Source organism: Phodopus roborovskii, unplaced genomic scaffold (assembly GCF_943737965.1).
Source record: "Phodopus roborovskii unplaced genomic scaffold, PHOROB, whole genome shotgun sequence".
NCBI lineage: Eukaryota > Metazoa > Chordata > Mammalia > Rodentia > Cricetidae > Phodopus > Phodopus roborovskii.
In genome coordinates, this window is record NW_026125281.1 from 27,573,262 (window position 1) to 27,597,024 (window position 23,763).

At 42.5% G+C, this 23,763-nt stretch overlaps 1 protein-coding gene across 1 annotated transcript; it reads left to right on the plus strand.

Moving 5' to 3' along the window:
* The first annotated feature begins 1,080 nt into the window (after positions 1 to 1,080).
* Positions 1,081 to 23,466, plus strand: Ggh (gamma-glutamyl hydrolase). Its single transcript, XM_051198435.1, has 9 exons — positions 1,081 to 1,239; positions 4,528 to 4,642; positions 10,280 to 10,330; positions 11,787 to 11,871; positions 13,015 to 13,153; positions 16,329 to 16,435; positions 16,529 to 16,619; positions 21,469 to 21,606; positions 23,004 to 23,466. Exons 1-9 carry the CDS (start codon positions 1,131 to 1,133, stop codon positions 23,123 to 23,125), a joined length of 957 nt encoding a protein of 318 aa, XP_051054392.1. The 5' UTR covers positions 1,081 to 1,130; the 3' UTR covers positions 23,126 to 23,466.
* The last annotated feature ends 297 nt before the right edge of the window (positions 23,467 to 23,763 follow it).

Sequence of the window (23,763 nt, forward strand, 5' to 3'; positions counted from 1 at the left end):
CACACCTCTTCCACCCAAGTGCTGGGATTAAAGGCGTATGTCACCACCACCGGGCTCATTTCTTTTTGATACATGCCAGATTCTGCCTTCCCTGCCCCCCCTCAATTGTAAACCATTTACACAAAAGACACCATTCATATGCCTTTTCATCTTCATTAGGTTTTCTATTTCAATCTGGAGTTTAACTGAGCCCTGACAAGTAGGAACTTCTCTGTGCTGCAGGCTATGAATGTGTATGTATGTATGAATGTAAGTATTCTTCCTGCACCTTCAAAATACACTGGCCAACCTGAGCCTCTAACTGCTTAGCCTTTGTCATCATTTGCTAAGATAATAACGGGTGCTTTTTCTGGGACTGGTGCTAACAGCGAGGCTAACCAAGGAACAGGCATCCTTCCTTTCAGTGTGTGGCCCGCTCTTGCCCTTTTGGGCTAGGTGCCTGTAGTCAGTCCTTCACTTGACCCAGTTCTAAGGCAAGGGGACAGGCGCGTCAAAGTGCCCTCCGTGCTCTTCAGTCCCAACAGACAGAGCACCCTGGTGGAACGCCTCCCCGAAGCCACCCGCTGTGCTAGCATCGAATGCTGCCCGCATGTCTGAGTCAGGGACCCACGCGTTTACGCAGCAGCGTTCTTTGGAGACTTCTAGAACGCCACGGGCCTCCGCTCGCTACTTGGTTACCACACAGGGCCACCCAGGCGGGACCGGCGCTCGCCCACAGGTCCTGGGCTGGCCGCGTCGGTTCGGTGCGGGTGACCTCCCCCCCACCCCCCCGGAGACATAATAGTTCAGAGGGAGACCTCACGGCACGCGGAGGCCAGCGGGGATCCACCCGCCGCGTCTCCCCGCTCCCAGCGGCGGCCGCCGGGCGCGTGCCTCCCGCGGGGCCGCGGGTCGCGGGTAGCGCGCAGGGCGATGGGACGGCGCCGAGCACGCTCCCTGAGCCGCCCGCCCCCGCCCCGCGGCCGCCGCACGCGCGCGCCCGGACTACATTTCCCATAGGCCCTAGCGGCCCCGCCCAGGCCGCGGGGCCGCGCCCCCGCTCGGCCCCGCCCGTCCCCCGTGCGCGCGCCGCGCCGCGCCCCGCCCCGCAGAGCCTTTGAAAGGTGGCCGGAGGCGCGGGCCCGGGGGCGATGGCGAGCCTGGGCCGCCTGCTGTGCGTGCTGGGTTTGCTGCTGTGCGGGCCCGCGAGCCCAGGGCTGTCCAGACCTTATCAGAGCGGCTCCAAGAAGCCCATCATCGGTGAGGAGGCCCGGGAGCACGGCTGGGGGCGCGCCCCGGGTGGGGACAGGCGTCGAGGAGCGGCAAGCCCGCGATGCTCGCAGGGCTTCGGAGGCGTGCGGACCCACGACGCCCGCGGCACGCTTCTTTCTCCTCCAAGGGTCTCTTCTGGGCGCCCGAAGCCGCCAGAGGCGGTCCCGTAACCCGTCCTTAAGAAGCACAGCTCAGGCAAACGCAGGGTCTGAGGCTTCCATGCGGAAAAGGATTTCAGGGAGAGCGAGTTGTGAAGCGGAGCTGGGATTTATTTTAAGAAGGAAGCGCACATGAGAGCATGGTGTGTTTTTTTTTTCAGAGAAGACTCCGCTTCCAATGACCTAGTGGTCATTGCTGAAGAGGTTTTCACAGGACCCCACTTCCTTCAATTCCTGATCTCTTTCCCACGATGATAATTAAGATTATAAGTAGGATACGGAGATGCTCCCAATAGGATAAAACCCGGAACTACTGGGGTTGAGCAAGGGGTTAGGAAGTGTCTTACTGCAAGTGAAGTTCGGAATGAAACTCCTAAAAGTTTTACTGCAGAGAAGAGAGAAAGGCCGTTACAGATGTTAATTTACTATTAAATGTTAGCTGGTGGGAGGGTCATCCAGATTCTGGTGTGAGAGGTACTTTTCCTGCCCCGTGTCCACACCATTTTCCCTGCCTTTCTTGTCCCAGAAATTCTGCACATGGTTAAACTTACTCAGATTTCTTTGGTTGTGGATATATACGAAGATACAATACATTAAATATAAAAATGTAATAGGTAAGGAATTAAAATGTGTCTTGACCTTTGCCAATCAAGTGACAGCAGTGGCTCTGGGGATCTGAATGTCAATTCTATTTAAAATAAAGTGTGTAATAGTTTCCAGCATATTTCTGTTTCAAACATGGCAACATTGGTTTGTATTCCTGTCAGACATTTGAAAAGCTGCCAAGGAGAAATCAGCCTGTAGTTAAAATTTGACAAAAGAAGTTTGTGAGTAGACATATGTAGGAAACTAGAAAATTGTTTTGTGTATTTAGGAGTGACCCAGTTTTCAATGGTTGCTTACTAATATTTGGAACCCTTCTTTTGTAGCTTTTTTGCAGTGATGGTTAGAGTCTTCATGTTGAATCGTGTAACATATGAATTTCACTTGTGGATTTTGGGAAAAGAAAAAGATGACAAAAGATTCATTTTTGTTTCTTAGATTTGAGACAACACTCTGTTGAAAATGGCAAAATAAGTATGCTTTTGGTCTGCCTGGTCAGTTGCATCTTTTCTTTTATATTTCTAGTCATTTTGTGTATGAAGTTATTTTTTTTTTATGTTTATAGTCATTAGGTATGTAATTGTTTGTCACTTGTACCTACAGAGGTCAAAAGGCAAATTTAGGAGCCAGTTCTCTTCTTTGTCCCTGTGGGCCCTGGGGATGGAACTCAGGTTCTTAGACTCAGCAGCAAGTTCCTGTACCTTCTGCTAAGCCATCTTGAAGCCCCCTCTACCTAATCAATTAAGATAATATAGTTGACTGAGCTATTGCTTTAGGAAGCACAAAAGATTCAAGGACAAGGAAGCCACAGAAGTGACATAGCCTGAAGTGCATATGGCACTTGGGACACTGTTGAGGGACAGGACATGCAATCGACTCTGCCTGGGAAAGGGAAAATGGAATGGGCTGCGGTGTGATGGCAGAGTTAATTTACTGTTGCAGGCATTTATGTTCACACTATTCTGCATGCTGTGCTTGTCCAACCTCCTCTCTGCCTTAGTTCCGCTCTGTAACCCATGCCACTCTGTACCCTTCTTAGCCTAATTTCCTTTTCCATTGTGAAGACTGTCCTATCTAATGGGGTGGAGGGTGGGGAGGAACATTCTTACTAGATACATTTTGACATTTGATATTCAGTAGTGATTTGTGTCAACTATTGTAAGAAGCTGAGGATACAGTGTGCTTATTTAAGCACAGTGGGTGTTATGTTCCACTGAGACAGGTAGAATGACATGTTGACTTACAGAGGCATGACAGTCAATGAGCAGATATGATATTGTGTTGTTGTTTACTTTTTTGGAGGCCAGGGATGGACCCAAGATGTTATACACATTAAGCATATGCTGTCATGCTTTGATGTATGTTGGATGTCAGTACTGTGCTAGACTTGGGTTTCCTTGGTAGAAGGAAATCAGAGAGATGAGAGAGACAGAACATGAAGTCCAGTAGCCTCTGAGGTATGTGATGAAGATGGTAGCCCCCACTGGCCTGTGTTTCTCTGTCCCATTCACTGTTGCCTTCTTGCTTTCTCTCACGTTTCCAGTTTGATGGACTTCTTGCAGAGTGGCCTGCTGGCTCATGACCTTGGTGTGGCGCTGTTCTGCCTGGAATTGCTCCTTCCGGATGTGGGTGTGTGGCTCATTGCGCCTCCTCACTGCTGCTTGGATTAAGTCTCACATTGCACCTTCCCTGTCTGCTCTACCTGTCTGAAGTCTTGTTCTACCTTCCCAGGGAGGACCTGCCACCCTGTTTAAGAGGCATTGTAAATGGGACACCTGTTTCTTTGACTTCTTTCATAATACAAGCACTAGCCCTGCAATTAGATCTAAAAATAACTCTCTGTATTTATCTTACCTCTCTCCTCTCCCACCCACTACCAATAAAACCTGCAGGCTGGAGGCTGGAGCTTTTTCTTTTTCTTTCTCTTTCTTTCCTTATTTATTTGTTTATTTAATTTTATTCCTGAGTCCTTAGCACCTAGTTCAGTGTCTGGAATGCAGTATGATTAAACAATACTGAATGGATGAGAGAACGGTTATGTGGTCAACTTTATTTCTGTGGAAAAGCTTAAGTTTGAGGGTTCCTTATGAAAGAATAAAGACTTTTTAGTAGTCTGGGATGGGTCTGTTGAATGCTGGTTACTTAGATTATGATGGCATTAGAGAGATGGAGAGAAAAGTTATTTCTACAGTGGCTTTGCTGACAAGGGTACAACTTTGTTTTTTTTTGGGGGGAAGAGGTTGACACCTTACAGATTTAGTGTGTTGTGTATGGATAGTCTAAGGTTGTGGGAGGAAAGTTGGAGCTGTTAGAAACTTCCTTTGGCGGCTTCTGAAACACTCCCGGTGTGGTAAGAAATTCAGACCTTCATCCCCTATTGCTTTCCCAATGATATGGTAGACTTGCAGGGGATGCAGGTCTGTGAACTGAGAAACCAAGGCAGTGACATGTAAGCTCTGCCACGATCAGCTTTGAGTAAAAAATAAATGAAATTAATACATTTTTTTTAATTTAGGAATATTAATGCAAAAATGCCATACAAAAGAAATGAAAAAGTTGGGGAAATACTACATTGCTGCATCCTATGTGAAGTATATAGAGTCTGCAGGTGCAAGAGTTGTACCTATAAGGTATGTTTCTGTAGTCTTCCCATAGATGTGTTGACTGATCTTTTATCTCTAAAATTAATGCCTTCTTTCTTATGATTACATCATTAAATGCAACCCTGTTCCCTCTGATTTCAGCCACACACCTATTGCCTACAGTCTCCCACTTAGGAAGTTCTGTGTATCTGTAATGTACCTGAAAGTATTCTGTGTGCATTGACTTAAGACTGAAAGTGTGCTATATGTCTGTTTGTGTTGAGAAAGACATGATAGCTTTCTTCTGCCCAGAAAAGACACTCCTCACAGACATCATAAAAATCATCATAGAATCTCCAGTTTAGCCAGTGTCTGTCTAGTACTGGCGGAAGGAAACACTTAGGGAATGAAGGACATTTTTAGAAGATGAGTATAAATATACTTTCTACTTTTCTACAGTGATGGCTGTATTAGTGTTGCTGTAGTGTAAATGATAGGCATCTTAGTTTTAAAGGTGTTAAGTTTTGGGTTGAAGATACACCACAGTGGTTAAGTAAGCTTGGTGTTCTTCCCGCAGATCTAAGTTTGCCTCCCTGTACCCATGTAGGGCAGCTCATAAACATTTGTAACTTTAGGTCTGTATGATCTAACACACGTATATTGGACATTCACATACTCACACACACACACTCTCTCTCTCTCAAAGAAAGAATAATAGGCCTTGTAGTGGTGGCACCCGCTTTTAATCCCAGCACTTGGGAGGCAGAGGCAGGCAGATCTCTGTGAGTTCGAGACCAGCCTGGTCAACAAGAGCTAGTTTCCAGGGCCCTGTCTCAGGAAGAAAAAAAAAAGAATAATAATAAACCTGTATAACCATTTATTTTATGATAATGTGACTCAGTAAAAATAATGTGATTAATCTTATATTTTCATTTTGAAGGGATTTATTTCATTGAATATTTTCACTTGGAAAGAGTTAACAGATAAAAATCTTGTATGTACATATTGTCAGCTAAAATTAGTGCAGAGAATCTCTCAGAATTCTCATCTTATCTTTTGAAATTTTATGCACAAAACACAACCACTACAACCTATTTTGCAAAAAATTACAATAGTTATAATCTATATAATATTATTAGTAGTCAAAATGCAAATATGGTGGTTCTCAACCTTCCTAATGCTATGATCCTTTAATACAGTTCCTTATGTTGGGTGACCTCAACCATAATATTTTTATTGCTACTTCATAACTGTAATTTTGCTACTGTTAAGAATCATACTATAAGTATTTTTGGAAATAGAGGTTCGCCAAAGGGGTCACGATCTACAGGTTAAGAACTTATGAGTTTTATGAAAAAGCAGTCTTTATGTTGAGATTCATAAGGACTGTCTCTTTCCACCTTTCACATTTGATTAACTGTCTGTACTTTTAAGGTTAGTGTTTTGTTAGTACTGAATCCAGTCTCCTGTTCGAACATATTCTCAAGTTTTAGAGCTGAGGAAGGGGCCCCCAGGAGTCTCCAGCACAGTGTCCCAAAGTTTGGATTATGGATGTTTTAAATTGCTAGTTAGGAGATTAGTGTGAATGTAGGAGAGACAGAGACATTGCAGAGCCTTACCTTGGGCAGCTCAGGTCACAGGCTGCGGGGGAATGCTGGGTGTGACATGAAAGAGGAAGTGCCACTGAGCAGTGGCTGTGAGTTGATGGGTCTTGTCCTTAGAGATCAGTAAAATGGTGACTCATTACATACAAGGGCGCAGAGAAAGAAGTAGGTGGCTACGATGGGAGTTTGGAAACCTGGGATGTTTTGATACCCGATGACTTGCGGAATGTTAGCATTTATGATTAGATAATGAAAACCTGATTGGCAGCATGTAGGTACAGCTTTGGCATCAGAGTTCATTTTGAGGCTTGAAATTGGAATCATGTGATGATCCTGTAGTAACTGTGTACTCTGAGGGATGGAAATTCTACGTGTAAAATGACTAGACTGGCAACATTACTGTTCGGTTGGTTGCTGGGGCTAGTTTCTGGTTCAGAGGAGAGAAGGTGAGTAGAGACTCGGCCAGAATCGGTGCTCTAGGTGACGCTTGACCTTAGTGTCAGCCTACCTTTCCTGGTTCCCTTCTTTCTCAGGACCTGGTGCTTTCAAGGTGTCGTGTCCTACTGCCGGACTATTAAAGGACACACACGGGGTCCTGAAAGGTGGGCTGCAGCAGCCCAAGCTGGCAGCATCTGCTTTAAGATTAAGCTCAATTAGTTCACAAAGCATTTGAAATGGTTTTCAACATTTACAAATAACAAGACTGAAGCTTTGGCTTTTGAAAATAGTTACCTAGGTCTTATTTTCAGCAGGAGAGGTGCTACCTTCTGGCCGTGGTGACTCCATTGCTTTTCATGCTACTGAAGCTAACCTTGTGCCGTCAGCATTGGGCTTGTTTTAGTTGTGGAGACAGTAAGCTATTCCTCATGAACCGCTGAGAGTTTTGTTTTATCTTTAATTCGTTATGATTACACACATTTCTGCCATTTTAAAAATAGTATTTTAAAATGTATTCTTTGAAAAACTTCATTCATGTATATAATGTATCTTGATCATACCCACCCCTTCTCCTTCCAACTCCCTGTCAGAGTCCCACCCTACAGCAAACATGTCCCTTTCAACTTCAGATCCATTAAAAAAATACATCATTTTCAGCCAGTAAGTCCAATTAGCTGCTCATTCATATTCACGGGGGCATAGGCAACCTGCCAATGGCTAAATCTCAAAAGAAAAATGACTCTGCTCTTCCGGCATCTGTCAACTGCCAGAACTCCTGAGCTAGGTGTGGGGGCATGGTAGGTAGCCCCTCTCCTGGATCTGCTGGAACTTTTAACTGGCTTGATCTTGGGCAAGTTTTGTGCAGGTAACCATAGCTGTCATGAGTTCAGCTGTGGGTTTTTACTGTGCCTCCAGTACCAGGCATGAAATCCCTCTTGCAGGACACGCTTCAAATTCAGTCAAGGGAATGGTTGGAGATTCTTACAGACAGTGTGCTGTTGTTGCAGCAATGGACACATGTTGCTTGTCATCACGTAGAGTTTGTGCTAGGTAAGAACGTTGGTGTCTTTGCTCTCCCAGACTCAGAAAGCTAGCCAGTGGGGGAATTTCCTGCTCAGTTCAGCTGGTTTCTGTGTCAGCAGTGTATGATGTCTTAAGCAGCTTTACCCCTTCCTGTGTCCTTCCTCCCCTTCCCATCACCCTCTCTTCCCATCGAATCCCTCTCCCATCTTCATGGCTGTTTTGTTTTTGTTTTGTAACCCTCTGGGTTTAACCAGTAGATGCTATGTGGTGCTCTCCCTGGAGCCGAGGCAGCTGTGACTGTTGGGACCCTAGGAGTCCTTTCCCCATACTTGACTAAAAGCCCATTAGTCCAATCTTGTGCAGGCGATGCAGCTGCTGTGAGTTCATGTCAGGAGACAGGATTTTGCAGTCCTCACTGCTGTCCTGTTTTTAGGTCCTTTAAGCCTCTTTTCCTGCAGTGTTCCTTGAGCTTTGGAGTGATACCGATGTCCTGCCTGGAGCCGGGCATTCAACTGTCACTTATTGTCATTACCTTGGATAGTCATGAGTGTCTGCATTAGTCACGACTTGTTGTGAAAATGAAGCTTCTCTGACAAAGGCAGAGGGCAGTGCTGGTCTATAGGTGTGAACATAAATATTTATGGGACAGTTTGGCCACATGTCCATTTAGTAAAACAGAAGAAGCAGGTTTACCCTTAGGGCCTGTGATCTTACCAGCCTTTGATCACATCCATAAGTGAGTATGAACTTCCTTTAGAACAGCCTCATATTTAATTAGAAAGCAGTTGGTTATCTGAAAACATGATTGCACCAATGGACACATACTGCTTGGTAGGCTGGTTTGTAGTGTATAAGATTCTCAGCTGGGTATGATTTTTCTTCTCTAGCTTCCTCCATACTACCTTCTGGCACTATGAAAGCTAACCAGCAGGGAATACGTGTTCCGATTAATTCTAGCTTGATTTCTCTGTTATATGAAAGTGTATGGTGTCTTCAGCATAGGGTGTTAGCTGTGTAGTGCCAGTGGGCAACCTTGAAAGTTTTTGTGTTTAGAGACATCTGACAATAAATAAATGACCTCTTTGTTCAAATCATGCCTTATTTTCCCTGGTATTTTCTTGAGACAGAAATGTTCACATCACTCTCAACAATTATGTGGCCTACTAATGGTGAGAGGTAGCATACAGTCACAAATGGTATATTCAGCTGGTTCTGCGCAGCTGGTGGTAGTGCTGACAGTCCCAGGCATTTCTGAAGAGTTTGGGTTGGCGGGGTAATGAAAACACACGGACTCACAGTTCACCTCCTCATCACTCCAAGGCAGAGTCTCCTGTCGGGTTAACCACTCTGTAGTCGTCTCACTGCCTGCATTGTAGCTGTGAACCCAAAAGAACTTCACTATGACTATAAATAACCCATGTGGATGTCAGAGCTTACTGTGTTACTTAGAGGAGAGCCAGAAAAACATTCACTGGCAGAGAGCATAGGCACAAGCTGGGAAATACAGCTCTTAGAAACAGCAGGAGCCATGTTCTAAATTCACCTATATTTTTTTTCTTTGGGGAAGAATGGAGTATGTTCTACTAAGGATTGTAAACTTCCATGGTTGTTTATGGAGCCTTCTAGAAATAGAAAGCTGCTCAGTGTAGAAGTTATTGTAATTATTCCACACACACATTCTTCAGAGATCTCACTATGATTTAATTAAAGGTTTATATGGGTTAGTTTCTTTGGATTTTCTCTGGGAAAAGAAATAAAATCATCAGTGGCATGGTGATTGCTAGAAAATCTTGCAAGGATGTTTGACCAAGGATGCTTCAAAATAAATGATCCAGTCCCAGAGTTCTGAAAGTAGTATGCCATTAGATCTGGATTGTTCTTGATTTCAAGTACAGTACTCAATCCTTTGCAGCTGGTTGGAGGGGTTAAGACGTTGGGATTTGGTGCTTATTCATATTGTTTCCATTTCCCCAAGCTGCCTTAAGATGTGCGATAATAAAGCTTTTTTTTTTGAGAGAGAGAGAGAGAGAGAGAGAGAGAGAGAGAGAGAGAGAGAGAGAGAGAGAGAGAATATGTATGTGGGCATGTATCAAGGAAGGTACACACAGAAGTCAAAGAGAGTGTAAGATCTGGAGCTGGACATACATGGTAGCCTGTGACAACTGGACTTGAACCCCCTGGAAGAGCAGGAAGAACTTTGAACTGCTGAGCCATTTCCAGCCCCATAAAACTTTAACCATTTTGTCTTTACATAATTTACATGGTTGAATATTTTTAGATTTCTTGGCTAACAGATATTACTGGTGTTCAGTGTTTGATATGCTAGCATCTACTTTAAAATATTGAATTTCATTAAATCCCAGAAAACCAGATTTACTTTTATGACTAGCTAAATGGTATAATTTTGGGATTTTCATAGTTTGACAAGAATATCTCTAATGTAAGATGTAATATTGTCTGATATTTAGGTTAAAGTGTAGTACTTGCCCTGTGTGTGCAAGGCCTTGGGTTCAGTTTGTAGTACCCCAAACTCATTTAATGTTTAGAAACTAAGGAGGTGACTTTTTCCTTAGGCTTCAGAAATGATTTGATTTGTAAAACTGTTTTTTATTATTTTCAGGCTTGATCTTTCACGTAAGAACTATGCACACATTTTCAAATCTATTAATGGGTAAGTTGGCTTGATATTGTATCAGGTCTTAATGTGTTGTGTTAATGTGCCCATGTGAATGCCGTGTGTTTCTACAGAGCTATCTAGAAGTTCTCTGATAATGTACCAACTGCTCCAGTAAAGCATGACAGGCAGGATGAGGGCTAGAGCTGCAGCCAGCCCTGTAAGCAGGGAGCTCACCAGTCTGTCTGAGAAAGGAAAAGGGAGAGTGTAGCTCAGTGGTAGAGCACTGGCCTGGTCTGTGTAAGACTCTAAGCTTAGTCCTGGTCCTGAGACCGAAGCAGTTAGGAATCACGTGGTTGTTACACAACAGACCCATTACTTTTTCACTTAATCTTTGTTTACATGCTTGGACGTTTTCAAATTTCTAAGTTCTAGGTCGGAGGTTATCTTTCTGAGGTAATTTGAATAGTATTTAGGAAAAAAAAAGTTTCTTCTCTGCTTCACCATAAAACATGTGTGTAGTTAGCCCACAGAACAGGATTTGAAATCAGATGAAAACTACTCTTTATTGCATTTAACTTAAGGAGTTAAGACCCTGACTTCCTCCCAGAGACGGACACTCTCTCCACAGCACAGGCTCTCGATTAGAAACAGGGAAAAAATGTACAGTGATGTTTAAGTTGAAAAAATACTTTCTGGGAGGTACCATGAAGCTGTTTGGTGGGAGAATCCCTACCAGACTAAGCACAGGGCCTGTCCTGAGGAGACTGCCATCTGGTGGTGATGATCGGTCCTGTTTTCTGTGTAAAGGAACTGTGAGGCTCCATAGATCAAATGCTGATAGAGGTGCTTGTAAAATGCCCAGTTGATGGGCAGAGACCTGCTAATTGATCCCCTTAGCCGTCCATCCAGGGCTTTCTGCTGTGGCTTTGTGGCAGCTGTTTTAGTGGTCAGGTGTTTAAACTTTTCCCATTAGACTGTGGGTTTCCTAACAAGGGAAACCAGCATTGTCACAGGCTGATACTGAGCCTGATTCATAGAAGAAGCGTGATGTAGTTCTGAAATGAAAACTAGCCTCTGGTTGGTAACAGATGTGCTTGTCACGCAAGCCTGGTAAGCTGAGCTCCTTCCCCACATGTGGAAAGAGCATGTGTGTCTGTTCTCACACTTCTCTCTCTGTCTCTGTCTCTCTGTCTCTCTCTCTCTCTCACACACACACAAATTAAAAGTCTCAAGCATAATATTTCAAACTCATATTTAAATGTTTTTTAGAACTTTAATGTTTAGTCTAACTTTGTTAGCCAGAGAAGCCAGACCATTTTTGAATATCTTTGATTATTTCAAGGATATATTGAAAATAATTGTTTCTTCTATATGTGTGTGTGTGTGTGTGTGTGTGTGAGAGAGAGTATCTACTTATATAATAAGGAAAAGTTTCTTTGCTTCTTTGCATGAAGCATGTTTATTTAGTTGGCGAATGGAGGAAAATATATCTTAATTGATTTTGTTTCAGAATCCTTTTTCCTGGAGGAAGCGTTAGCATCGCACATTCAGAATATTCCCACGTGGCCAGAATATTTTACAAAAGGGCCATAGAGGTAAATATCTGCTATTGCTTATCACTCCACATAGGTTGTCTGTTTCCATAAGGATCCATCTGTCTTAAAGTGTATAGTATGGATTTCTTCACAGTTACTCCAGCTTTATTCCCCTTAACAGTCAAAGATACTTGCTGTCTGGGAATCAAGAGTCTGTTCCCACCTGTTAGCTTTGTCTCGTGTAACTTGGGGATTCCAAGTGTGAACCACACCTTGTAGCTTAGTAGAGCTAGTGCCTCCCTCTGGCCTCTTCTGTTGTGTACTGGGCATCATGCCTATGCCAGTAACTTCCCCTTCTTTACGGCCACCTGCTGATGCCAGACACAGCTCTTGCTAGACAGGTTTTACTCTAGGCCAAGTACAAGCGAAAGATAGGTGGTGCAGAACAGAAGGAAGCTTAGAAAATAGTTTACCAAGTTGATAAGGGCATCAGGTGATACACGAGTTGACAGGTCTGTTATGTGAGTTTCAGGTGCTAGCTTACAAAATGTTTAGCTTTAGGGTTTGGGGAAACCAGATGTTAGCAAAGTTCAGTATATTTCAAAGACTGTACCTAGTAATAATAAACATGCCAAGTGGGGCACAGAGGTAATAAATGGCTGTTAAGACAGATTGAAGATAGCTCAAGATAATTCCGCTGTCAATCTACAGAATGCTGTTGCTTCACAGGCATGACCTTCTAGTCAATCAGTCAGTCTAGACTCTTCAAGACAGATGTGGCTTCATCAGGGAACTTCAAGCTCACATCCCTTAGACCCTATAGCTTACCATGCAGAGCCCCTAGCCACCATGCAGTGCTTCACCTTGGACTTGCATTTATGCCATAGCTTCTTAGATCTCTGTTTCTCCCCTGAAATATTGTCAGTAGTTTCTTCATTTATTGTCACTGGCGCTCAGTTGGGTCAAGACATAATGTGCCCCCAGCTCCCCTTTTCCATCCTGCCTCAGAGGGTTTCTGAAGACAGGTTAAGTGGTAGCCTACTAATAAGTCTCAGAGGATTCTGCATAAATTTTTGTTGCAATAATAAGCATTGTGTGTGTGTTGCTTGGTACACACATATTCACACATAAATACACACACATACATACATACATATATTTAAAGTTTGAATCAACATAGTTTTCTTTTTCATTTTCCCAAAGAGTTATGATGAAGGAGACTATTTTCCTGTGTGGGGAACATGCCTTGGATTTGAGGAGCTCGCCTTTCTGGTTAGCGGAGAGAGCTTACTAACGCTTACAAACACGGTCTCAGTGACATTGCCCTTGACTTTCACTGAAGGTAAGGGTAAACACCAACTCTTTTAAATTATTTCTCAACAGCATTAGGAAGCACTAGATATCAAGTCATAAATACTTATTAGTCTGACTTAATGGAAGACCAAAGCTATGAGTCAGTCTGTTGTTACTGATTTGTGAGGATGATAAGTTTGCATTTTGATAATGCAGTGTTTCTAGTGGTTTCAGGATCATGTAATTAAGAATTCAGAAACCATCAGTCTCTCTTTGCCTCATATCATTTCACTGTAAAAGTCTCTAACTCTGCAGATTCTTTCTGAGAATTAATCAAAATGATTTCCAGTTTGTTGTGTAATACTTTAAGTACAGATCTTAATATCAAATGCTATTATGCCAGCATTTTCTTTTTGTCTACACGTGTTCTTTTTGTCTTGAATGTATTGTATTATCATTTTATTCTGGCACTGAATACTTGGAATTAGCAAGACTTCACCAATTAAAGGGTTTGCTGCCCAACAAGATCCCTGTATTTGTGTGCTACTGAAAGACAAATGACCAGGACACACACACACACACACACACACGCACGCACGCACGCACGCACGCACGCACGCTAACTGCTGCAACTTCACAGAGCTCAAGAAAGTACTTGTATTTGCTTGCCATCTTGGAACATCCATGAGCTTGGGTTTCTAGAATTCCCGAATTTTTTTTGGCATTTTCTTACAAAGCATGATTGAATCATTATTCATTTGGCTGAATTCAATCTTTTGAGCCTGCTCCATTTCCAGGGGCTGTGCTGCTTGTGAGTCCTCTAGTCACATGATTAGTCTATCTGGTTATCAGCCCAATTCTGAGGTCATGTAAGGGTTAACAATGAATCATCTCATTAGCAAAATATACTTCCATCACTCAGGAAATTTTAGTTGTTTGGGACACTCTTAGTTAGAAATCTAAAATTCCATACAAATTCTGGATCATTATGATTAAGTGCTATCAACTATAATCATTAAAGATTTTGAGAGGGAAGACTGTGGTTATTCATAGAATTCATAGAATGTCCCCTACATTCAAAAGTCTTGTTTTCATTATTTCATCATTGCATGAACATTATGGGAAGTGTATATTATAGGTCAGGCTTTTGGGGTTGCAATATAACAAAGGCCCAGTTTTCAAGGTGCTTGGGTTCACAGCTTAAGCCATTAGCCAGAATGACAGGCCTGGCTTAGCATCAGAGCCTTGACTACTTTAGGCTTGTGTTGGTATTCTGGACTGTGTGCCTGATTTTAGTCTCCTGTGCCTCTTCCATTCCCAGAGGTTGGGGTACTTCAAAGTCCTCTAGTCACATGATTAGTTCTTCTGGTATTCAGCCCCATTCTGAGGTCATCCATATAGGAACAAGTGCTTCCTCAACTGCTTCCTTCATCCTTTGCAGAGTAGTTTTTTTTTTGGGGGGGGGCTAAGTTAATGCTGTTTTCTCCTTAGTTGCTATGCTTTACCTTTCTTTAGTCAATTAAATTTATTCTTTGTCATACATGAATATAATGTATGTTTATCCCTACCCTCTCATCTCCCTCTTCTCCCTTACCCATAACTACCCTCCTCCCTCATTTATGTCTTTTTGATTTTTGTTTTGTGACTCACTGATTTTAACCAGGTCTCTCTGTGATTGTGGGTTTTGAAAGGTGTCTTCTGACTTTTTCTGCCCTCTTCACCATGCTCCTTGAACTTTAAAGAGAGCGGTATGAATGGCCTGTTTAGGGACGAGCATTCAAGTATCACTTACTCTTGTGACTTTGATGAACCACTAGTCTACTTTCATTGTAAAGAGAAACCATCTAACTATAGGCGAGACTAGCATTTGCCTGTGGGTATAAGCACAAATATTTAGAATGATGTTTGTCACCTTGTCAATTTAACTAAACAGCAGTAATGAACTCCCCTTGCGGACCCTTGACCTCAGCATCCATGTTAGATCAGGGGCACTTCTGTGGGAACCCTGTTTTTTAATTGCCATTTACTCATCTTGATTACGTCTTAGTAGTGGCAGTTATTTGGCCTCAGGTAAGTGACTTAATGGATTTTGTTTTTTCATATATTTATAAGTCATTTGTTTATGCATGGATTTATAGTCCTAGGCATATATTCTCCCCCATGAAGGGAGCCTTAAATCTCATCTGAGCGAAGTTGCTTAACTCCCTAACAGTTGAGCTGCTTATTATACCAAGGTGCATGTCTTGCTTTCCAGGTTGCATTATAGCTTGTGGGGTTCATAGCTGAGTGAGACCATTGTTCCCTTTCCTCCCTCAGCAACTAGCAGGACAGTTTCTGGCACTGTGTAAGCCATCTAGTAGGGAAGAAGCTTCCACCCTAGCTCCAGCTTGGTTTCTTTATATCCAAGGGGTGTGGTATCCTCAGCAATAGGGTTCAATCTAGTTCTGGTGGGCAGGAGCTTATATTATTTTAGGAGTCTTATCAGCCTCTCTCTCTCATATTATTTTAGGAATCTTAGCCTCCAGTCTCTCTCTCTCTCTCTCTCTCTCTCTCTCTCTCTCTCTCTCTCTGTGTGTGTGTGTGTGTTTGCGTGTGTGCATGCGTGCGTGCGTGCGTGCATGTATACCAGAAGAAGTAGTAGGATCTCCTGGAGCTGGAGTTATAAGTGGTTTTGAGCTGCTGTACAGAAGCTGGGAATCGAGCTTGAATCCTCTGTAAGAATAGCAAGTGCTCTTTACTGCTGAGCCATCTCTCTAGCCATGTAACTTGAAGTTTTTAATTGGTTTACAAAGTAGTCGTTTCCTGTGTGGCTTTCATTCTGGTTAGTCTGCCCTCCGTGCCCTTTCCTTTCAAGTCCTACATACCTTTGAAAATGCATTGGAAATGCTAGGTCCTTTTTGGGGAACACAAACATACACAGATTTTTGAAATTATTATTTTTCAGAGGTTTCTGAGGATCTAGAGCTAGCCTTTTTGTAGTTATTCATATTAAAATCTTTAAAAAAGTAATTACATCTGGAGCATATAATCTCTGTATCCATGTTAGGCATGCCTTGGCCCAACTGCAGACACTCCTGTGGGAATGTTTTGCTCACCATTTTTATTCATCTTAATTATGTGTTAATAGTGGCTGCTCTTTAGCCACAGGTAAGTGACTTAGTGTGTTTTATTTATTTATTTTTTTAATGTGTTTAAGTCATTTCTCTGTGCTTAAATTATTTTAGGTGCCTTACTGGGCAGAATGTTCCAGAATTTTCCTGCTGAGTTATTGGTGTCACTAGCATTAGAACCTCTGACTGCAAATTTCCACAAATGGAGTCTCTCTGTGAAGGTATCACATGATCACACAGCGGCAGCTCCTTTGAGAGGAGTAAATGTAGGATGACTATATAAGTGATCCCTCTCTTTCCTTCTTGTATTTTAGAACTTTACAGAAAATGAAAAGTTAAACAAGTTTTTCAGCATATTAACAACAAATACAGTTGGCAACATAGAGTACATTTCATCCATGGAAGGTATGTGCACATTGAGACTAACCCTTCTCATTTTAATTCTATAAGCATCTTTTCTTGGGACTTTGGAGCTCAGGGACAGAAGTGGGGTTACCTGGGTAGGTTCTGGTCCAGACCAGAGACAAAGACCATATGTGGACAGGACACCATGGAGCAGGGCTGAAGGCTGTACTTGCCATCCATGGCTAAGCTCAAAAGGCATGTGGAATCCTGACCATGGGACTTCCAAGACAATTGCTTGCCTGAGCATGCTGAGGACATAGGGTGAGGGTGATGGGTTAAGTGCACCTTGAGTACTAATGGTGACAGGCTGGTTTAGTGTTGCCTGCATTATGTAGCTGGGAATGGGAACAGACGGCAGGTTGAAATGTTCACTTACAGGTGTTTTCTGGTAGCACACATGTTCATGGCAGAAACAAATCAAAATACTTGTCTTGGAGAGGGCAAGAATCATTCGTTCCATGCTTCTGGGGCATGGTTCATGTCCCAGATCACTAACACACAGGCAATCAGAGTACCAATAACAAGATAGCCAGCCCTGCACAGACAAGCTGTAAAAACTCTGACAAGTAGAACACCTAAGTTTTGACGAAATAAAGAACATTTGAAAATATATGGCTGGCTATGGAGGCACAGGCCTTTAATCCTAGCACTTAGGAGGCAAAGGTCAGCCTTGTCTATAGATTGAGTTCTAAGATAGTCAGGGCTACACACAGAAACCCTGACTTTGGAAGGGGAAAAGGCATGAAGGAAACTTGAAAAGTATTAAATTCAGTTATTAAAAAAAGGAAGGAAGTTCAAATGAGGTCTCAAAAGAGGTCAGTCCTACAACACACAAAGAGAATGAACTAGCCTAGAAGGGAAGATCCAAAGGAAACGCTTAGAAGCCACCTTAGATGGGTTTCACAGGCAGTGGCACAGAGGTGGGAATCTGGCCAGAGGCCAGAGGTGAGGCATTCCAGCAACAGACTGGGAACAGAGGAGGAAGAGGGCCAGAGACTGTTTTTTTAATGTTAAAAGAGATATTCAGGTGGATAAAAGACCTAAATGGAGAGGTACATTAAAGAGAAGCTGTAGAGAAATAAAAAGAGAGAGAATATCTGTGATCTTGTCTGATAGAAGGAATTTTGAAGAAAAGAAATATAAGCCATAAATGAAAAGATGGAGAAATTCCACTGAATTAAAAAGTTGTATTGGGGGAGGAGAAAAAGAAAAATATATTTTTAATGCATGTAACTACCAAAGGGTCTATGTTTATAAGAAATACATTCATTAATAAAGAATTTAAATAATAGCTTCTTATACATAACCAAAATCCCTGAGTAGGTGCCTTGGAGAATGACTTCAGTGTGTTATCTACACAAAGCTGGGTGAAGGAAGTCCTCACTGTATTGCCTACATAGCAGAATGCCAGTGGAAGAGAGAAGCCACCTTACATCAGGACTGCAAGTGCCACCCAGGGTGCAGTACTGCGCTTGCTTGTGTAGTTAGGGTTTCAGTGAGAGCGCCTGCAGCACTTTGACTTTCCTTAGTGAAGCCAGTCCTGCCAGCCCTGTTACCCTGTTACCCTGTTACCATTGTTACATACTCTTCCAGTATGTAACAATGCCTCAACAAAGCTGGCCACGGTGGCACACACCCATAATCTTAGTGATTGGGAGGCTGAGGCAGGAAGATTGGTAGACCAGGTCAGCAGGGCTACATAGTAAGACTGTCTCAAAAACCAAAACCAAAAGAAAAGAAAAAGAAAAAAAAAAACAAAAACAAAAAACAACAAACAAACCATCAAAACTACTTTAATGAAACCCTTTCATGCAGATCCCTGTGTTCCTCATGCAGAATGGGCTTTGAAAACAATTTTGAGTTAATAAAAAAAGCACGACAAAATGCATATTTTTGTTTGTGTTTTGAGACAGTGGTGCAGGCTAGCTAGGAACTCACTGTCCCAGGCTAGCCTCTAGCCTACAGCGCTCTTCCCTGTCCCAGCTTGCAGAGCTCTGTGACCACAGGTGTGTGACACCATGCTTCCCCCTAAGTGCTTAGATATAGTTTTCATTCCTATGATCTTTCAGAACACGATGTGAAGGCAGTTCTATAACTCCTGATGGTAACTTGAAAAGATTAAGGGGATGGACCATTACTACAGTAGCTATTGCACCAAAGAGGAGGGGATTGGAAGTGTTGGTGACACTTGATGTTTTAGTGTGTGTGAAGGTGAATCCGGAAACTTGGGATAACTTACAGTTATCCCAAGAGATGCCATTTTACAGAGTTTCTATTCTGTCTCTCAGGAGGTGTGGTGACTGAGTGACTGTAAACTTAAACGGGACCACCTAGGAGTAAAGGCTGATAGGGTATTTGGAGGAGCTGGAGACAGGAAAGGGACTCAGAGACAGAACACACTCTCTTTGCTTCTGTGTCAGGTCAGCTCTTTGATTTTGTGAGGGTGGAGAGAGCAACCTGAGAGGACAGAGTCTAGAGAAGAGTGAACCACGATAAGCTGGGGGCCGTGATTATTACTTGGAGGTTGTTCATGCCGCCATGACTTAGAGGTTTATTCATCTCCACTGTTCTGGAGGTTAGTGGGTCCTGAAACATAGTGTTAGCATCTGACAAGGATGCTGTATAGAGCATCCCTGTATAGAGCTGGCTGTAGAGAGTATCCCTGAGCATCACATGGCAAATCAGGAAGGGATACTAGGTCAGTTTTCCTTCTTAGAGAGTCACTGGTGTTACATGGCCTCACCCATCTAACCTCTTCTAATTCCTATAGGGTTCCATTTCTATAAACCATTAACCAGACTTAGGAATTAACTTTCCAGCATCCAAATCCACAGCATATCAGTCAAATCCAGAGGGAATAGAAATGCCTATGCAGGAAATTCTGAGAAATGTTGGTCAGCTCAGGGGGAAGTAGGGTGGTCATCTTTCCACCTCCCAAACATCCTGCAGTAGAGACCTTGAGTCCACATTAGCTTCCTGCCTCATTGTCTACTTCTAAAAAGCTGATCTCTGCTTCCCAGATCTATCTTGTATGTGCTTTCTCCTCTCTACCCAGCCCCCTCCTAACTGCCCATGCAGTTATTTTCCATCTGGGCATGGGATCTGAGAAACTAATTTGATTGTGCTACCTAGAAGGCATTCAATGGCTCTTCACTATTGGAGGACACGTCTATATGTGGACACATAATCCACGTTCTCTGCTGCTTTCCCTGCAGACTGTGTTCCTTTGAGATTTGTGCAGCTCATATCTGCCCCTCTACATACAGAGCAGTGTTTCCTACCTCTCTCCTCCCATATTTTCTCATGTTATCCAAAGCCCCTCATGTCCCTGATGTCGTCTGTGAGCTCTCAAGACTCAGGCTAGCTGCCTCATCATTGAGGCAGCCCTCTTTGTCCTTCTCCTCTCCATGTCTTGGTGCTCTGTGTGTTTGCTTTGTGTTTCTTGGGAATGATACTTTTTGCTTGTATTTGTTCAAGGTCCATCTTTCCTTCTAGAGCCCATTGAGAATTGGAGTTTTGTCTCATTTTCCTGTGTCTAGGGCTCTGGGGAAAACAAAAGTAAATGAATGAATGAATGAATGAATGAATGAATGAATGAATGACCATTTAAACAGTAGTATAGGGTTGGAAGTTAGGCATTTGGGTTCCTTGGTTCTTCTGACTATGTCATCACACCAGGCTCATGTGGAAATATCAGAGCCTGATAATCTTATCGTAGCTGTGAGTTAGGAGCCCTTGATGCTCTACTACTTGGGTGTTTTCATTTCAGTCTTGATGATCTTGTTCTAAACTACTGATGTAGGTTATAATTTCTACAGTTGCCAAGAAATGTCACTAGGCTTTCATATCAGTTTCCCAATCAGGAAGCATTACTTGTTTCTGACTGTGTATGTGATTATCAGGTGAATCCTCATTTCGGCATTTTTATTCCCAGCCTCACTTTTGCCTGGGTCATCCCAGGCTGTGGGAAGACAGCAGTGTGAGAGGGAGATGGAGGCAGAAGGAAGTGAGGGGCTCTGTGTTTAGAGCTGCTGGCTGGCAAGCTTTGCTTTTTGTAGGCTCCAACAAGACTGGGATGAAGTGTTTACTTTCTCTCACCTGCTCTAGAGCTTGGGGGTATGAGAGGAAGGTGCTGTCTCAGGATGGCTGTGTTCTCCACATGGTTTCTGGAATCCATCATGGTCTCCATTCTAAAGCATTGGTGGGGTAGGGGGGAGAGGTTCCTTTCTATTAAAACAAGGAATAAAATATGTGAATAAAAGAGAAGACATGTTAATTTTCAGACACATATATAGTCACGTCCCCCCCCCCCCCCAAATTGTGAACTTTCAAACATGTAGGAAAAATCAGGGAGTAACACATGAAAATTTCTCAGTTCTAACCAGTGAGTATGCAAGTGGCCATTCTTTCTTATGACTTTCTCCCCACACCAAGCTAGTTTTCAATCTAATCTGAGGGTTTAAATAATTTTATTTAGCTAAGAGCAGGTATAGCATCTAAAAGTTCTAAAAACAATTGCATTATAACCACCATTATTTTAAACCATTAAAATGTATTTTAACAATTGTTTCCCTAAAGTCACTAATCATTCGATAGGCTCAGACAGGCTAACCTGTTTTAATTTACTCTCATTTCCTGGAAATGCAACTCACGTTTTAAGAGGATGCTAGTCAGTGAGATACACTGACTATGTGAACAGTTATTTGCATGAGAGGATATGTATAACTTTTACCTTTTCTGGTTTTGGTGAGTTGTAGTACTTTTGTGAGGCATGTACATGGCATGAAGCAATGCAGGGACATCATCGTACATAATTCTTTGTGCTTACTGGTATGTGTTCTCCACTCAGGATTTAAATATCCAGTCTTTGGTGTCCAGTGGCATCCTGAGAAAGCACCATATGAGTGGAAGGGATTGAAAGGCATTTCCCATGCACCAAATGCTGTGAGGACAGCGTTTTACTTAGCAGATTTCTTTGTTTCTGAAGGTAATGTAATCTCTTGAGGGGGAGTATATGTCCTTCTCTGGGCTCCTGTATATTTTTTTTTATTCAATAATTGTTGAATAATGTTTATATATCCAACTGGAACATGTTAAATAATGTTAAAGCCTTGAAACTGAGCTATTAGGCATTCAGTAGAAACCAGGGCAGTTCTTTAACAGAGTCAGCCGCCAGACAGTGGGCTGGGTTCCTGCACAGGGATTTAAAGAATGTGGAGCTCTTTCTTTTTCCCCTTGAGCACTTCCAATTTTCATTTTCAAGAACAGTGATGTAGTTGCCTTTGGGCATTATATGTTATTTTTTGAAGACAACAATATGAACTGAATTGTATGCTGTCACGGTCTGGGGCTTTATGGTTGTCTGTCTGTCTGTAGGCAACAGAGAAAAGTTACTACCACAGATTTTCATGCATTTTATACGGTGGTTAAGTAAAGGATTTGGGTGTAGGTATTTATGTCTTAGTTGAACAATATGGGTAAAAACAGTAGAGGCAGTATGTAAGGGACAGAGCATCACTTAGGTGAGGAGTGACTGCTTGAGGACTCAATGAGCAGTCTTCATCTTAGCCCCAGATTGCCCTCTGCTTTTTGTCTACCTTCTTCCCAGATTAGGACCCTAACAACCTCTGGCTGGTTCATTTGTGTTTGAATTTATGTATAATTGTAGAGGACTTCATTAAAAAAAAAAAAATCCAAGTGGGTTTTAAACATAACATAACCATCCCATATGTAGTGTTGGTTCCAAGGAGTATTTCCCCTAAGGGAAGGAGTGAATAGCCACAGTGGACAGAACAGGCTTTGCTGTAGCTTTAATCTTGTGATGGTAGTTGGGTCTATATCTGCCAACAGTCTTTATTTAAAAAAAAAAAAAAAAAAACAAAGATCAGAGGACCTGTATTTACTTTGACCTTTGACTTAATTCTCAAAGCTTAGTTCTCACCTGTCTACAAACTTTGAATGACTACCCTGTTTCCTCTGCTGGCACTCACTTCAGTTTCTGCGCTCCTCTAACTGATGTACCCTCTCAGGGCAGGCATATTATAAAGACATCCACCATTGACTGGTGTTTGTTTGCTAGGCTGTGTCTCTCTAGTAAAGGGCCCATGTCCTGTCGTTATGTCCACGCAGGCTCGTATCAAGGCTTGTGCACATTCAGCTCTGGGCTGAGTGGTGTACTAAATTGGGGGCAGGTAGCTGCTGCAGCAACAGCAAGTGTCCTTACCTCATCACAACTGATTAGGGGGCGGAGTCTCTGAGGCTTTTTTTCTTCTTGCCCCTGCTTCCCCAGTGAACAGTCCTGATCTCAGGAAGAACTATTATAAAGTAGGCTCTTGAAAATCTTGTCATCCAGTCTTAACAAATGAACATTATTTTCTCTTGCAGCTCGGAAAAACGATCATCATTATGAGGACGAATTAGAGGAGATGCAATCCTTGATTTATCAGTCCTCTCCAGTTTACACTAGAAATATTTCTTCATTTCAGCAGTGTTACATGTTTGACTGAAAGTCTTCACTATGATAACGAGGCAGCTTGGAGCAATTCGGTGATTGAATTGCTAATTCACTGCTCATGACAACATGAGGGGCCACACAGATTCCTTTTCTGCACTGGTTCTGATTCTTTACTTAGTCCATGATTATTTTTATCAGATTTGATAACTTGACAATGAAAAAGTCATGGTGTTTTTCATGAAAAAGTTTTCTGGTGTCTAAAGATTAAGAAAATATAACTTTTTTGAGAATATACTTTTTGTGTGATTTATTATTGATCCCAGGAGAAGCCACCCAAAATCTACCCATTTTATTTTGCTTAAAGTGTGTGTGTGTGTGTGTGTGTGTGTGTGTCTGTGTCTGTACCTGTACGTGTGTGTAAAGATATGTGAATGTTTTTTGTTCTGATTTGTTTTTAACCCATGGTTAGTACACTGAAATCCTGTATATTTCATTTTTTATCTGCCACAACATGTAACAATAAACTCCCGAGAAATATTTGTGGCTGTTTGTAAATTGAGTGTGCCCCCCACCATGGAAAATAATTGAAAAGCATTCATACATATATTTCTGGTGTGTTCCAAGATATTTCTGTTTATACTACTCTCTCCTTGATCACATTCCATCCCCACGTACGTCCTAAAAAATCTG

Excerpts from the sequence above, each read along its gene's own strand:
- Ggh (XM_051198435.1), top strand. The coding sequence starts at position 1,131 with ATGGCGAGCCTGGGCCGCCTGCTGTGCGTGCTGGGTTTGCTGCTGTGC. Across the intron at positions 10,331-11,786 it reads ATTTTCAAATCTATTAATGG|AATCCTTTTTCCTGGAGGAA; the intron begins GTAAGTTGGCTT and ends ATTTTGTTTCAG. Across the intron at positions 13,154-16,328 it reads GCCCTTGACTTTCACTGAAG|GTGCCTTACTGGGCAGAATG; the intron begins GTAAGGGTAAAC and ends AAATTATTTTAG.